Source organism: Anoplophora glabripennis, unplaced genomic scaffold, assembly GCF_000390285.2.
Source record: "Anoplophora glabripennis isolate ALB-LARVAE unplaced genomic scaffold, Agla_2.0 scaffold222, whole genome shotgun sequence".
Classification (NCBI taxonomy): domain Eukaryota; kingdom Metazoa; phylum Arthropoda; class Insecta; order Coleoptera; family Cerambycidae; genus Anoplophora; species Anoplophora glabripennis.
In genome coordinates, this window is record NW_019416366.1 from 299,853 (window position 1) to 317,333 (window position 17,481).

Here is a 17,481-nt window from a genome sequence, read left to right on the forward strand (position 1 = left end):
ATAGAACACATTATTCCCATGTATTTTGAGCCGATGATTTCGAATCCGATCTCGGAATTGCTTAAGAAAAACAAAATCGACAAAGCAGCATTTAAATCCAGGTATGATTTATCAGCGATTGCAACTAGTGGTTAGATCTTTATATTCTCATATATCTTGACCCGCTGAACACGAATCTGAACTCAAATTTGGCTCATAAGGTCACAAATCCTTCCTAACCTTAAAAAAAGTTTAAAAATTCACAAAATTAATAAATTAGCTTCTATGATTCAGGTTTGATTTAAAAGCGATTGAAAATCGTGGTCTCTCCTATGTATTCCCGTATATTTTGACCCGCTAGATCCGAATCCAATTTCAGAATTTACCCAGCAAATCACCAGAATTTTCTAAACTGAAAAAATATCTTAAAATTGCTAATATTCTCGAATTTTACAATGATGAGGCTAAAAATAATTCAAAACTATATTATTACCATGAATTCAGTGCTACCCATAAAGGGTAGCTCCACTAAAACTTTTTTTTTGTGGAGCTGTGATAATTATTTGAAATAAAAACTGAAAATTATATCTAAATTAAAACAAAAACACATATCTGATATTGAAATTGTTAAATAATGTAACACCTTGTATTTTTGTTATTGTAACATCGCCATTGACAAAGTCCAACATGTAAAATTAGGTAATTAGCTAAAACTCTAATAATGAAGTAAAAACAGAAGAGTTAATAAGAGAATACATACATGTTTCTAAGAAAATACATACTTTGAGGGTTAGATCTGCCNAAGTCCAACATGTAAAATTAGGTAATTAGCTAAAACTCTAATAATGAAGTAAAAACAGAAGAGTTAATAAGAGAATACATACATGTTTCTAAGAAAATACATACTTTGAGGGTTAGATCTGCCCACACTCATATGCTATGCTGTTGTCAAGAATTTCATAACAATTAATTCAGAACGTCGTGGTTAGTTATAGCTAGGCTTAGTGCGACACGGAGGTTAACAGGACCGTAGTCAGATTTCGAATGAAAATATTAATGTTTACAGAAAATATGTCGCAACATAGTACTATTACCAAAGAGCAAAGCAAAGAGTATAGGGTAAAATACCTATATAAATTTAAATAACCCACTTACCTGATAAACCTTAGTGTTGAGACAAGGCTTCCGTGGCATATTGGAAGGAGTTAAAACATATTACTAATGCTTTTCTAAGTTTTATTTAGTGAACCGGCGACGTTTATCACTTAATATTAACTAGTGTAGGGCAAATAACCGTTCAACGTCTATTGTTGACAATGACAATGGACAGTATTGAAAAGCTAGACAAAACTGACACAATAAAAAGCTACGCATAAAGTTTATATGTTTCACTTAACGCTGTATTTTGTTGAACACCCTGTAAGTAGACACGACTCTTGCAGTCTAAGGTGTGTCCCTGGTTTACATCGAATATTCAGCGAGTTAATCATAATCCATACATGGATATTAAAACGTATTTTAACGCTCATAATTCCAAGCGGCCACAAGTCGCGATATTATACAGAATATCGAGGTTGGCTGCCTCAAACACCCACACGTATTTTAAATCGATGGCGTCCATTGAATGATTTATCCTCAAAATTTGCCATGCTTATGCCACGGCGTGTTTAAGGTATGCATAGATACGGCGCTTTTCATCTCGTTATCAAAAATACACCCCGGGGAGTGTCTCAGTGAAGGGGAAGTGGATTGTTCGTGTTTAGGGGTGATTTTGGAGACGCTATTTTTGGTTGTAAGTCGTTCTTTAGGGCTGGTAATAGTTCTTTAAAAATCCTTTTAGAACAAGTGAGAAATTGATGACGTGAGATGCTGGGAAAGGTAAAACTACACCACAAATAAGGGGGAAGATGTCTTACCTCTGTTTTTCATAGTTCATTCAAAGTACATTCCACATTGTGTACCTTTTTTAAAATATAATGCAAATACAATGCAGTTGTTGCGTCTACAATTGAAGCTACACCACGTTTTGAAATATAATCTAAAAGAAATTGACTTTTCTTAAAATATTTCTGATAGAATTCTTTATTAATGTCATATTTTGCTATAATAAGTATATTGTTTCTAACGGTGCTCTTACTAAAACGTAATTAATGCCAAGAAACCACTTACTAGTTTCTAAAATCAATTACTTGTGGCAAGAAAAATATTTTATATAACCAAATAATTATTATTAATTCCAGGAAGAAATCCTAACAGCCATCCAAAATATTTTAACCTTAAGAAAATGTATTCCAGTCAATTCAGATATTTTTCTAGGGTTAAGTGATTTTTATTTATAACTAAAAAATATTTCCCTCGATGTATTTAAAGTCTCCCACATACGTTCGGTCTATTATTTTGTTGTAAATGCAAATTATACAGATACAATATTAAAAAAAACATCTATTAAATATTGCTGCATTGTGCGTAAACGAATATTAACAGCTTTACAGCAAAGTTGATAGCTAAGTCAGGCATAACTGCACTTAGTAATGTCAACAAAACCACTAACTAATATTTAAAAAATCACTTTCTTGGCAACAAAATTGTTTGGTACTATCAAATAACTATTAACCCTAGAAAGAAAACCTCCTAGCTGTTTGAAGTATTTTTGCTGCAGTAAAAAGATACCTGATACAATAAGACAGTATTACAATAATAAATAAAATATTAATAAAACTACTACTTACAATGTTCCTTTAGCAATAGTTTTGTTGTGCTGAATTCTATTTAATTCTGATACTTTACTAGGGTCAACTAATTTCTACTACTACTAAAGTCTCCCACACACGTTTAGTCCATTGTTTTATTATAAATTCTGTTCATACAGTTACAGATTTTAACATCTATTAAAATTGGTTTTAATGAGTGTAGATGAACATTAATAGACTTATCTATTTTGCGTGTAAAATGAAGAGTGAAAGCTAAAGACAAATTTGATAACCGAATCAGGCACAAGTACACATAATAATGTCAAGAAGAGCATTTACTAGTATTTGTAAAGTTAGTTGCTTGTGGCAAGAAAAATATTTGTTACTACCAAACAACAACCAAACCCTGACCCTATTTAATTCATATACTTTTCTAGGATCAATTAATTTTTATTTATAGCTAATAAATTGTTCTCTCAATGTGTTAAAATTTAATGAAACACAGAGCCGGCGTGGGGGTCGGTGGCCTTCACAGCTGACTAGCGATTTAAACTGTTCAGTTACTTACAGAACCTTGTAGTAGTTGATGTCGCTTCGATACCTTTCTTTTTTACGTCTGCTATAACTTGTATTCGCCGTATGTATTTAAATAACTATTTATAAATACTAACATAATTTACATTAACAACTATTAATTGGGGGGAAAAGTGAAGTAAAATGCCAAAAGAGAAAAGAAATAGACGGGAATTATTTCAAATGTTGTTTAACAGTGATACCGAAAGTTACAGGTACATATGTATTAAAGGAAATGACCTGTTTTGTACTGTCAACGCATTATACGCATTATAAATTCTTGTTACAAAACTAAAGTGACAAGACATTTGAAGAGCCGAGCCATATCTCGTCCAGCACTGAACACTATATTTTTTTATGAACTTGCAGACGCCATTCTTTCAAGCAATATTCCATTAAACAACCTTTGAGAACCCCAAGTTCCGTAATTCCGTAAACTGGAATCACATGGCCTATCCCTAAATGAACAATTTGATATAATGGATGATGAACAAAAAAATATATACGATGTCAATAATATACGCCCAGTCAGTAGTACGATAAAAAGAAAAATGCAAAGAGTGTTGGAAAAAATCCAGGATATACCATTTTGGAAACCATCTGGTACATATCAGGAGTTGCCAGCAAATATATTAATATATTATAGTTCATGCCTCAACAATTTCTCATACTGTCCGTTGTCAACCGTAGACGTTGAATGGTCATTTTCTCTACACAAGTTAATATTAAGTGAGTAATGTTTAACTCCTTCCAATATGCTACGGAAACCTTGTTTCAACACTAAGGTTTATCGGGTAAGTGGTATCATTTAATTTATATAGGTATTTTATTTTCTAATTAGCTTAGCTTTTTGGTAATAGTATCTACTATGTTGCGACATATTTTCTGTAAACATATTCATATTTTCATTCGTAATCTGACTACGGTCCTGTTAAATTCCCCGCCGCACTAAGCCTATAGTATCTATAGTAACTGTATCTATTTTGTATCTATCTCGGAGTCTACAATAAATAGGAAAAGCTAAAGGCTAAAATTTGATAACTGATCCAATCATTAGTGCACTTAGTAATGACAAGAAAAGCATTTACTAGTGTTTATACAGTTACTTACTTGTGACAAGAAAAATATTTGTTACTACGAAATCTAGGAACAAAATTTAATTTAAAAAATTCTTTCTAGTGAAATAAAACGAGCAATAAAACTTTTCTAATTGCTGTTAGGTTCCTCTAGCATTTAGTTTTGTTGTGACAGTGTCGTAACCTTTCTGATTCTATTTAATTCATATCCTTTGCTAGCTTTTATAGCTAAAAAATACTTTCTTCTCCCACACATGTTAGGTCCATTGCTTTGTCGTAAATGCAATTTATACAGATAAGTTTTAACAATATATCAATTAAGGATTATTTTAATGAGCGTTGATGAACATTAATACTTACGTAGGAAGCGTTTGTTTAAATGACCGATTGCCACAAGAAGATATTCGTCGACAGTCTGAGTCGGTAAAAAGTTGTGTTCCATCTGCAACAGAGGAATCTCCTACGAAGAATTTTTATTGTAAACTAAATGATTCCAGCGAACAGAACAGAACATTTGTCTTTGTTTACAATGTCATCTTTATTTGTCTTGACACATGCATTCTAAAATAAACCCCTATTGTTTATACTTCTGTTATACATGAAGAACGGAGTGCATCTCAAGTGCAAGTACAACGAATGTATGAAAAATCGTCGCATATTGTCGAGTGTTTGACTTGGCATTCGCGCCTTGTATCGCCTTAGATAGCGTTATTTGAGTTTCTTTCGCAAATATTTGGTTTTATTTATGCAGTTGAAAATGAAATGGTCTAATCTATTTTTCTTAATTTTATTGTTAATCTTATACATTATTGTCTTCTTCAAAGTACTTCCCTCCCCTATTTACACACTTTTACCAACGGTGTTTCAATTTCGCAAAGCCATCCTTGATAGCTTCATTTCAAATGGCCTTCAAAGTCTGTGACAAATTTGCTTTGATCTCGTCAATAGTCTGAAAAAGGCGTCTTTCAGCACTGATTTTAATTTCGGAAATAAGAAAAAATCGCAGGGAACCAAGTCTGGTGAGTAAGGAGGACAGTAATCTGATTTTTGGTTGGAACATATATTTTAATTTTAAATCAGAAACGATATATTGTTTAATAAATCTAAAAACGCGTTTTTGTTAACAATTCCAGTTTATATCTATGTCAAAAAGATATATTCTTATCAAAAGATGCTTAAGAGAGGTATTCTCATATTCTATCCATAATTTTATACTCGTGAACTTCATTGTTTCATAAGTTTTTTAATACGTATTTACCTTATAGGAAAGCATCTAAGCAAAATACAATAATAGAACGTTTGTAAAAGGTTAGCAAGCTAACATTTGGTTTCAGCAGGAGACACAGTATAAGTTTCAAGGAATTTAAATGCATTACAAATGTGAATCAGCTGTCACTGCCCTCTTTACTTGCAGAGTTTCATTCTAGGAAGCGGATATTTATTTTATGTGGGATCGAAATTTAACCCAGAAGGAACTGTTATGATTAAACAAAGTTTGTTTGTACTGATGTGACACGTATCAATAATGTGGAATATAAATCTATCGAAATTGAAATTTTTTCTAGTCAAAATTGTATCTCTTTTCAACCTTTTTTATAATCACCATTTTTTTTAAATTGATCTAGAAATTGATCAAGGAATTTCACAATTCCCGATATTTGTGATGCTTTCTTATCCTCTTAAATTTGTTGATAAAATTTAAGGCTAACATTTATAATACATATCAATCAAAATAACTGCAAAACACAAAAAACATAACTTTGGCCTTATTAACATAATATCCGTAATAACAAACAGTACAGTAGAATACATTAAAATAAACAAAAAAACCTTATGTGGTATGGGTCCTAAACTTGGTAATTTGCGTTGTAATAAATTTAAAATTCGATAAAATTCATATCGAGCAATGTGACAACGACGCGGAGGTTTATTAACACGAGGTACTAAGGTGTCCAGCACCCACCAATACGCAATTCAGTTGGTATCTGGATTCGATCGTGTCGGAGTGTTTTTTGCGTACCACTATTTCCTTTTCTTGAGGTGTTTTTCAGCGAGTGCGCGAACATTGATTTCGAAGGTGTCGTGCCTACATCGAAAATGGTGGTGGACATTTTGAGCACATGTTGTAGTTTGTTTTGTACTTGTGCGTTTAAAAATTACTGAATTTTGCTATTTGTCAAGTCCCTAAATTATTTTTAATACTTATGATTATTTGGACGACGTACCATATCAAAGTTATGTATTTTCAAATGGAACACCCTGTATTTTACTGCATTTTTGAAAGCACCATAAAAAAATAGGTGAACATTATTCAAGGTTCTGCATAGATAGGATTTACAGTTTGTGAGATATTTCAATTTTAGTGAAAATGCAGGCTTAGCATAGAAATTTAATATTAGCAATAAAAAAATAATTTTAAGGAAGCAGCTTTGGAGAGTCCTTGAAGTTATAAATTATTATATTTGTCGTCACTTAGTATAATACAGGGTGTTCAAAAAACTGTTGAATACTTCTCTCAACTTTAAACAGCAATAAATTGGTTATTTTAAACGGGACACCCAGTATATTTTTACTTTGAGAGTTAGGAAATTTAAAACTCTTTCAAATTGTGTATAGGTTCCCTATACCTATCTCTAACGGTATTGGAGATATTTGTGCCGTTTTGTTTTTTATCGAATTTTTTTGTAAGATGTATCCACGTGTCTTTATCGAGGTCTTTATTGAATTAGTTTCGGTTCTTCTTGATGACGTTTCTTTAAATATAAGGAGAAACATGTGATTGCAATTAGATGGCGCACCTGCACATTTTTCATATTCAGTGAGAAATTATATAAATCGAAAATTTAGTAATAAATGAATAGGTAGGAATGGTCCATGTCAGTGGCTACCTAGGTGTCCAAACCTCCCGTAATGGACTTCTTTGTTTCGGGCTATATAAAAAATCTTGTACACAGTGTTCCACCTACTACTTGCGATGATATGAAGGAAAGGATTAGATATGCATTTGCCACAATCACCCCAAATATTCTAAGGAATGTGAGAATATCATTTGAAGATAGAATAAGATGCTGTATTCAAGAGAATGGTTATCAATTCGAACATCTATTAAAATTTTTCTTTGTTTCTTCTAAAAGTAAAATTTTCTTTAATAAATATTTTTCATGTTCATAAATAATTCAGTTACTTACTACAAACATATTTATACAAAATTAATAACTTTTTATAATTATTCTGCTTATAAAATAATATTTTTTATTAGAAAACTTTTTTGAATATTTTCATGATAATGATAAAAGGAACTTTTACTTTTAGAAAAAACAAAGAAAAATTTTAATTGATGTTCGAATTGATAACCATTCTCCTGAATACAGCATCTTATTCTATCTTCAAATGATATTCTCACGCAAATGCATCTCTAATCCTTCCCTCCAATATCATCGCAAGTAATAGGTGGAACATTGTATACAAGATTTTTTATATAGCTCGCAACAAAGAAGTCCATTACGGTGAGGTCTGGACACCTACGTGGCCACTGACATGCACCATTCCTACTTATCCATTTATTACTAAATTTTCGATTTAAATAATTTCTCACTGAATATGAAAAATTTGCAGGTGCGCCATCTAATTGCATCCTCATTTTTCTCAATATATTTAAAGAGACGTCATCAAGAAGAACCCAAACCAATTCAGTAAAGACCTCGATAAAGACACGTGGATACATCTTACAAAAAAAATCGATAAAAAACGAAACGGCACAAATATCTCCAATACCGTTAGAGATAGGTATAGGGAACCTATACACAGTTTGAAAGAGTTTTAAATTTCCCAACTCCCAAAGTAAAAATATACTGGGTGTTCCATTTAAAATAACCAAGTTATTGCTGTTTAAAGTTGAGAGAAGTATTCAGCAGTTTTTTGAACACCCTGTATAATACTAAGTGACGACAAATATAACAATTTATAACTTCAAGGATCTAAAATAGACCCTCCAAAGCTGCTTCCTTAAAATTATTTTTTTATTGCTAATGCTAAATTTCTACGGTTTGCCTGCATTTTCACTAAAATTAAAATATCTCACAAACTGTAAATCCTAGGTATGCAGAACCTTTAATAAAGTTCACTTATTTTTTTATGGTGCATTCAAAAATGCAATAAAATACGGAGTGTTCCATTTAAAAATACATAACTTTGATATGGTACGCTTTTCCTGGACACCCTGTATATTTCAAAATATATTTAAAATGTAGCCGTAATCAACCTACACACACCTAAACAGGTTTCTATAACATTTGCCATTTGGTCCCTACAGACCGAGGCGTTATTGGTGGCCCACCCTGTATAACTTTTTGTTCATTTATAATTACTCTATCTAACCAACCACTAGAAGAAGAAGCAGAAGTCCCATGAGTTTTTGGGTTGTTATGCCGCGCCCTGTATTTAACAAAGTATTTTAAATAACAGCACAACCCGTCAAAACCTTAAAACCACTATCACTAAAATTGGCCAACCTCTATGATTCTCAATTTTTTTAACAATTTATTGGGACAAGATTTGGTAAAGTAAAATGGGTTTAAGTTGCTACTGACTATATCTCTATCTACACAACTGCTTTACTTTATTTACCAGAAGACTAAACCGACTTCTCAGCTACCACTAAATCCATTTTAGTTTTCTCGAAAATTGTGACGTCTATTTGCTGTCACACTTCCATTGCTGTCAAATATTGAACTAGATTGTAGAACTAGAAGTGTAGTATCTTGCGTAAAGTTCAGCATCAGTTCTTCTTTTGACATTGTCCGCTTTGTGTCGTAGAAAGAAGTGAATAAAGAATAAAAACATTGCCTTAAGTATCCCGGCATCATGTTTCCGAATCAACGTCTGTCGCTAAGTCAAGCAAAAAGGACAAATTTCCATGCATGCAGCCTTATTCCGCGTGATACTTCAGGCCTCCACAAATTGCCTCCCAACGCATCCCTCTGCAGACGTCTATGCAGAAAGATTCGTAGACTGATCATGGTCAACCCTAAGAACCTCAGGTGCATCTCGTTCTTCCGCAATAAGTCCTCTATAATGGCCGAGCAAAGAAGACACGTGAAGAGTCCTTACAGGTTCATGATCCACCCATTCAGCACCCTCTGCTTGTTATTGGAAGTAAGCTTCTTCATCGTGTGGATGTGGAATATGCTGTTAGAGCCTATGTTCGACAACATGATAGAGCCTAGCTTTCCTTTAGATATTGTCGACAATTATGTGATGGTTCTCAGCCAGTTCCTGCTCATAACATTCTTCTTCTTTTTGGGATACATAGACCTCAAGACCAGAGAAATTGTTGTAGATACCAAAAGAGTGGCATATAGGTATTTGAGAACGTTCTTCGTTTTCGATTTCCTTTCATCTGAACTTTTGAATTTAGTAGTATTTCCCAGCGAGGATTTTCAATACAGCTCCTTAAAATTTATAAAATATGTGCACGTACCTTGCTTGTATGTCAGACTCAATACCGTTTTAAATATCTTGGATAACCTGGGACAGGTGATGAAAGTAAGACAGAAAATCCGGATGTGTTTCTGTTATATAATCAAGACTTACATGTACGTGCATTTTTTCTGTTGTTTGCTGTACTTGGTTCCTCAAGTGGTGTATGACACAGACTGGCCAAGCAATTCTTGGTTGGTGCAGGCCCAGATCGCCCCAGTTCATGACGTTCCGGTGCACATAATATACGGAGAATGCCTCTTGCTAACAATATGCTACTTCTTTGGCGCATCTCCAGGCAAGTACGTAATAGAACAGACCAATGAACAAATTTGCTTGATTCTTATCGGCTTGTTCGGTAGACTATACACTCTGTACCTGCTAGCGGACGTGTTGAATATATTCGGCGTCGTGGGACTCTCAGAGAGCAATTATGAAAGGCAGATAGCAATGTTGAAGGAATATATGGTATGCCACAACCTTCCGAACCAACTGGGGAGTAGAATGATAAAGTACTACGAGTGCAAATTTCAGAAGAAATACTTTAATGAAGCCGAAATTCTCAAAAGTCTATCGGGCCTCTTAAGGGCGGAAATATTCCTGTTTTCGGCGAGAACGATCATGAGAAAGACTAACGTGTTCAAGTACCTGCCCGAGAATGATGTCGCTTCGCTTGTTTCCCTGATGAAGTTGGAAACTTTCGCGCCTGGAGATATCATCTTCACGGCTGGACAGATCCACGAGTACATATACTTAATTTCTGCCGGTACAATTTCGGTGGGGACCAAGGATGGGATCGAACTGTGTCATTTTGAAGACGGGGAGATTATGGGTCTCTGTTACTCGATGTTAGGCTACGAAATGTTCACAGCCGTGGTTATAGAGACATCGGATGTGTTCATTATCAACCACAACGACTTTTTCACGTTTTTGGGTCAATATCCTGATGCGGTGGAGTTCTTACACGAGAAAGCTGTTGAAAGAGCCGCATTGTACAACCAGCTAGAGGATGCTGCCAGGAAGGGCGTTGACTCTTGCCTAGTCCTGTTGAGGAGTGGGGCGTTGCTAGAGAAAAAAAGATTAAGGCCTATGCATTGTTGAAATAGTTTAGTATTAATAAAGTTTTTCATTTTTCTGTCCATTTGTTTCACTTAACATGATTTGTCTGGTGGTTCTCTCGCAACGTTTAAACACAGTACATCTAACTGAATAGAATTTATAACTCTCCACATAATTTTTTGACAAACCTGGGCACATTCATGTTATGTTAATGCATTCTCCATGGAGAATTAGTAAAATTGTATATAAGCTGTTTCTTTAAGTTGCAATTTTGCTTTTATCACAACATGGAACTGCCATAAATTAACCTCTTCGTTTAGATAACTCAGGATCTGCATACAAAAGTTAAAATTGTCAACACTGGATTTGTTCACACAAGCTATCTCTTTCTAGATAAATCGCACTTTTAAAATCTACGTGCCTTAAAGCTGTTTTGCACAATGATTTATTGAAAAAATAAATAAATAACAAATTGAAGTTGACCCTCAATTTATTTTATGAAGTGTAAAATAGAAATTGGAGCACACTTTAATGACTTCAATAAATTGAGAAATTGGGGATTTAGCACATGCTCTAATTTATTCAGTTTTAGGGATATCTAGTTACATTTTGTATCTTTTTTAAATGTCAACCTAAGTATGATTAACCAAACTTAAAATGATAAAGATTCGTCGGTTGTCAATTAAAAAAATATTGAAAGCAGTTATATTTTCATTATCTTTAATTAGTCTAATAGAAAATAAGCCAAACCAAGAAGTAGAAGATGGTGGGTTCGATCATGGATTGGACAAAGAAAAACGAATGAAAATTTGCACTTGAGAATCCCGAACAATTTAGATAGAATTTCGTTTTAATAATAAATAAAAGTAACTTAAAATTTCAAGTTGTCAATTTCAGAAAAAGTAATTTAACGAAATGAATGTATGTTTAAATATTACAAAGGATGCGAGTGTCAACCTAAATTGTGCCTCTAACCAAGGGTATATATTGTTCGTTTATTGACGTAAACGAACAATATTTTTTGAGTGAGAAATTAGCTCCTTCCACAATGTGGATGGAGTTAATTGCATTTTCATTTATGTGAAGTATTCTGGATGACAATTTTGCCCTAGTTCTCGCGTTCAGGTCATTTTGAGGTGAAATCTTTGAACCATTTCGAGAGCAATTGCCACTACTTGAAAATATTAACTTTTACAAAAAGTCATATTATTTACTTACCTCAGTATTTTTTTATAATATTTTATTTAGATAGTTAAAACACAATTACTATAGGATTACGTCACAAATGAATCTAAACATGCCTACTGAACAATTAGCACAGTTCTCTACGCATATTCCGTAACACTACACCGGGTAACCATATGATTAATCTGATTGGTCGAGCCAAATTCACTATAATTCGTATACAGAGTGTGGCGTAATAATCTATAAAAAATAAACTACAGCTTCCAGATGATATTTGTAATAGAAAACTCTAATACGAAAAAGTTATATTTTCGCGTTTTTTTTGTAAATTAAAGTTCATGTAATCAGCGAAAATGAAGGCTGACCTTGTGTTATTTATTACAAACTTTGGAAATAGTTTTAACCGACCCGAGATGCAACCTTATAATTTAAGACGGTATAATCTAATACTAGTACCTAATACTAAAAGAAGGCTAGGTTACATTGTCAAAAAATTTGTGCAGTCAACTGATTTTTATTTGTATTGAATCTTAATTATTAAGTATTAAGCATCGTCCATCGACCCATCAGTGTTAAAAAGTAAAAGATTCCAGACAAAAGTTTTTATTTTGTAATTCCACGATAGTGGCAGTGTAATTTTTATAAAGTAAAAATTAAGAATAGCGTGCCGATTACATTAAAAACGAGATTATTATTTCTTACCTTGCTTAATTTTTTAGTTTGTGCACAAACTAGTTTTACAATGAACCGAGAAAACAATGCATTTACTATTTCCGAACGTGTCAATATGGTGTTAGTGTATGGTGCAGCCGGAGAAAATATACTCGCGGCGACTAGGTTGTACCGGGAACGGTGGTCACAACGTCACCCCCCATGTGCAAATACAATCCTACAGTGCGTTCGAGATACGGGAAGTGTTATTCCTCGAGAAAGACGTAGTCAGCAAGTGAACCTTAATGTTGAAGATGCAGTGTTGGGAAATCTTGACGAAGACCCCACGATTAGTACTCGACGACTCGCACAGCGAGTAGGAACCTCATCTCGTACCGTACATCGCATCTTAAGGTGCCAGCTGTTGCACCCCTTTCATCTGCAACTAGTTCAACAGATTTTACTCCCGGATTGTGATCAACGAATGCGTTTTTGCAGATGATTTTTAAGGCAATGTGCCAATCAAGTAGACTTTCCTGCTTAAGTTTGTGTAACATATGATGCGACATTTACTCGTGATGAAGTGAATTTCCATAATATGCACATATGGGCGATGAAAATCCTCACGCTATTAGGGAAACTCATTTTCAACATCGGTTCTCGGTAAATGTTTAGGCTGGCATAATAGGCGATATACTTGTAGATCCCTGTTTCTTTGTAGGACGACTAAATGGACCAACATATGCTGACTTTTTGGAGAACTGGTTGCCTGAATTATTGGACGATGTAGCATTACATGTTCGGGCACGCATGTTTTATCTTCCAAGATGGGGCTCCTCCACACAGTACTCGAGAAGTAACGACACTTTTGAATGAAATGTTTCCTCAGCGATGGATTGGACGCTTTGGTCCTGTGCCGTGGCCACCTCGGTCACCCGATCTAACTCCAATGGACTTTTATCTTTGGAGTCACTTGAAATCATTGAAACCGTATACTTAAAGCTGCTGACACAATTAGGGGAGTACCTGGAGTTTGGGAAAATATTCGCCAAAATTGGGTGCGTCGGTGCCATGCCTGTATCCGCGCTAATGGGGATCAATTTCAACATTTTCTGTAGAAATGGTAAGTTTTATTTCATTTTGTTCCATATTTTAATGCAGTTTGTTTAGTGCACCCAGTTGGCTACTACAGATGCTTACGGATGTGGTTTTGTTTGCGAACTGTTGCAGTAACAACAATGTATTAAGATAGATAGTAATTACTATTAATTATTATTATAATAAGAAAATATCCGTTTTTTTAAAATATCCATTTTTCTTAATTTGTACTTTTGTATTGAAAAATTCCCCAAAAATTGAGAAGTATCTTTGTAATTTTCAACTTCAATTTGCTTACGCGGCTTATCTACAGCACGTAACTCATCGTACAGTACACGGACAGGACCGTTCCAGAGAAAATATTTTGATCCATAATTGACCTTTAATTTACGGAAAAAACGCAAACATAGAACTTTTTCGTATAAGACATTTCTGTTAGAAAAATCGTTCGGTAGCTGTAGTTTAATTTTTATAAATTATACACGCCACACCCTGTATTTGCATCAGATTTACTAAAAATGCATAAAAGATTAGGAATAATATATTTTAAAATGTAAAAGTACAACTTAAAAGGTAAGGATACACCGCAAAAAGAAAATATACACTCAACAGTGTAATTCTACCACAATGTATCATGCATGTTAACTTTTTTTATATATTTTGTGTATAAAAACCATCACAAATATATGAAAATCCTATGTGAATTCTCACAATTTTAAGAGTGTATGAAATACGAAAAAAAAATTTTAACTTATGGAAAAAACTTTCGTTTACTTTAAAATGCAAATCCCAAGGAAAGAAAACTGTCTTTCACACACTCTGATAACCTAACACGATTAAATAATGATAAAATATCGATATTTCCTGGCCTGATTTCTCGTCCTGACTATAAATAATTTCCTGAGTTAAGCGCACGCCTACCAACGTTTACTGTCGCACGCCATTACCAAAGGTCACTCGATGAATTAGCTCATAATTATTAATCACTGATAAAAAATCCATTAAGTACCACTTATCAACGGATTTACTTATTCATGCGCTTCTATGTGTGGAAGAACTGCATGGGTGGTACGAACAAAGTCGTGAGGTAAGTGGGTAATCTTGAGGAAGCTCAACTTCATGGTGACTGATAAGGGAATTGTCTTCAGATAAGCTTATTGCTTTCTTTATGGTGACCTTAATAATGAAACCAAGAACTGGTGCGGTCAATATGTCATATTTATGTGGACTTTGGACTTTAATTCGAGCCCAGTGACCTGCTCGGTCGAAATAAAAAGGTGACCATTCGTTGATTCAGTTTTCTTAGAACTATACATAGCTACTGAAATGAAAATGCACAATGAAAGAGAGCCTTGACCAAAATTGTCAGGGAATTATGAGAAACATCACCGAGTCGAAGTATCAAAATAGAAAAGGGATGAAAATTATTTGTAGATGAACAGGAAACGTTATCTGTTGATAGTGGATTAGAATTATTGGTCGGTGCCAACTCTTGAGCACAACAGTGTAATGTATATTAAAATAATATTACTTACTAACTAGCGTGTATAAAGTTTTATGCATTTACTTCTTGTATTCTTCCAATAGATCAGCTGTCAGAAGAAGCACAGTAATCTAGAAACAAAGACACAAGGAGGTATTGACAACAGTTCACAAAAAAACTCACTTGTAGATACAATCAGATATCTAATTAACAGGTTGTTGATATCTTCAGGTCCATCATTATTAGTCAACTTAAGATATAGTCCGAGATTTGTATGTATAAAAGTCAATAAAGTCTATTCTATTCAATTCTATTGTGACGCATCATCAGCACCAGTTTGAACCCATTAACGTATGGGCTGGAATCATCGGGCATTGGACCATTTGTATTGCCAGAATGTGTTAACTGGGGAACTTTTTTGAATTTCTCCAAGACAACTTGCCAAAACTTTTAGACAACCTACCTTTGGCAATACGACATGGTATGTGGTTCATGTATGATGGGGCACCACCCCATTTTAGTCTGGCAGTACGAAAACACTTCAACAGGCATTTCAAAAATTGTTGGATAGGAAGAGGAGGACCAGTGGCTTGACCTCTTCAATCCAACAATATGTAATTTGTAGACCTAGAGAATGCATAACATTAGAAGGAGCTCAAGTTGAACCGACATACAAAGTTATGTAATAAAAATCATATTAAACAAAAATAGTTTTTTCCTCTGAAACAGTTCGTTTTGTCGATATCAACCAAGAGTAACTTTTTTAGATTAAGGTTCAAGCTGTCTAAAAATATTATTTTTGTGTCTTTATCGTAAAGGGTGTAAAAAAATTGGTATTGTTGTGCTACAGCTAGTCCGTCCCTGGCAAACCAATAAGCCAAATTGTTTTCATGGGTCAATTTTTAAGGAGTCTTATCTGTTGTCTATCGTATTAAAAAATGGTTAAATTACACAAAGTATTTTAAAAGCTATTACAAATAATCGATTTTCAGGGGCATTTTCTAGGGGCCTGTATCTCCGTAGGGGGGCCCTCTAGGGCAAATTTTTATAGGAATTAGTCATGTTATTTTAACATCCCCTGTATAAATCCGAGAGATTGCCCACATATTCTGGGACACCCTGTATAATAAAAAATATCTGCATGTATCGAAGAGGAATGAAGTACCGTAAGATTATTTATTTAAAAAAGAACTGATCCACTACTATCCCTAAGAATAAACAAGAATTATTCATTTTATCCACGCTTTAAAAGCTTGCAATTCCCTTAGAAGCTTTTTTCGGACATATATTCATAACAACTTATTTTTTTATTTTGATAAGTTTGGAACACTTTTTTTGACACCCCGTATAATTTAAACGTTCAGAAAAATCGACATAGATTACATAAATCTGACACTGATTTGTGGTCTATTTATTTCATTGTTTACACAAAAATCTGATACCAAGACACCAGGAAGGGTGTCACCGTTATTTTTTTTAACGCCGCTCCAGTTTCCCATACTTTTCCCATTATTTGCGGTGGTTTCGCCGTCGGTTAATCTTGAGTAAATACCTATCCCGCGCAAACATGAAATATTGACAGTTTGATACGGTAACGCGTTTCCTGTGGCTATATATAGATTTCACCTTTAAATCAACGGAGTGGAGAGTGCCGCAGATATGGATTAATGGAGATTATGGAGAAACAACCGCGTTATGCAAGTCGCATTATATGCGGTGCACAACCTTTGTGTCGATGGATTTTTAGCTCTACGATCCAGTCGATACCAGGAAATTGATATCGCAATGTACAGAGTGAATCATCGTGTACTCCAGCCTCTTGGGTTTGTTAGTAGAACTGCACCACGTTTTTTTTGACAGATTTTCACGTGTTTGGCATGTGTTTACCATCCTCGTTTCCTCAATGATCCAATTACACTGACTGACAAATGAAAAGTGTTTTTGGTTACTTTCGAATTGACATTCAACTGGAGGGAAAATAACTGAAGTGAGATAAATCACTCATCTTATTATTATCTTAATATTGTGTTACGGTATATATGTCACGCTGGGAAATTTTCTCAAGTGACTTATGTAACGTCACATTCGAGTGCCATACAAAATTTTATCCAACACTAATAGGATTTCGTTTTAATAATAAGTAAAAGTATTTTAAAATTTCAAGTTGTCAATGTCAGAAAAAGTAATTAAACGAAATCAATGTATTTTT

The 17,481-nt window shown here is 34.0% G+C and overlaps 2 protein-coding genes across 2 annotated transcripts in view; both read left to right on the top strand.

The window, feature by feature from the left end:
• Window positions 1-17,481, top strand: part of LOC108907304 — a 98,337-nt gene that overhangs the window by 47,902 nt on the left and 32,954 nt on the right. The window lies entirely within an intron of this gene.
• On the top strand, window positions 9,335-10,897 carry LOC108907296 (potassium/sodium hyperpolarization-activated cyclic nucleotide-gated channel 2-like). The gene has a single exon (XM_018710918.1). The coding sequence runs from the start codon at window positions 9,335-9,337 to the stop codon at window positions 10,895-10,897; it is 1,563 nt and encodes a 520-aa protein (XP_018566434.1).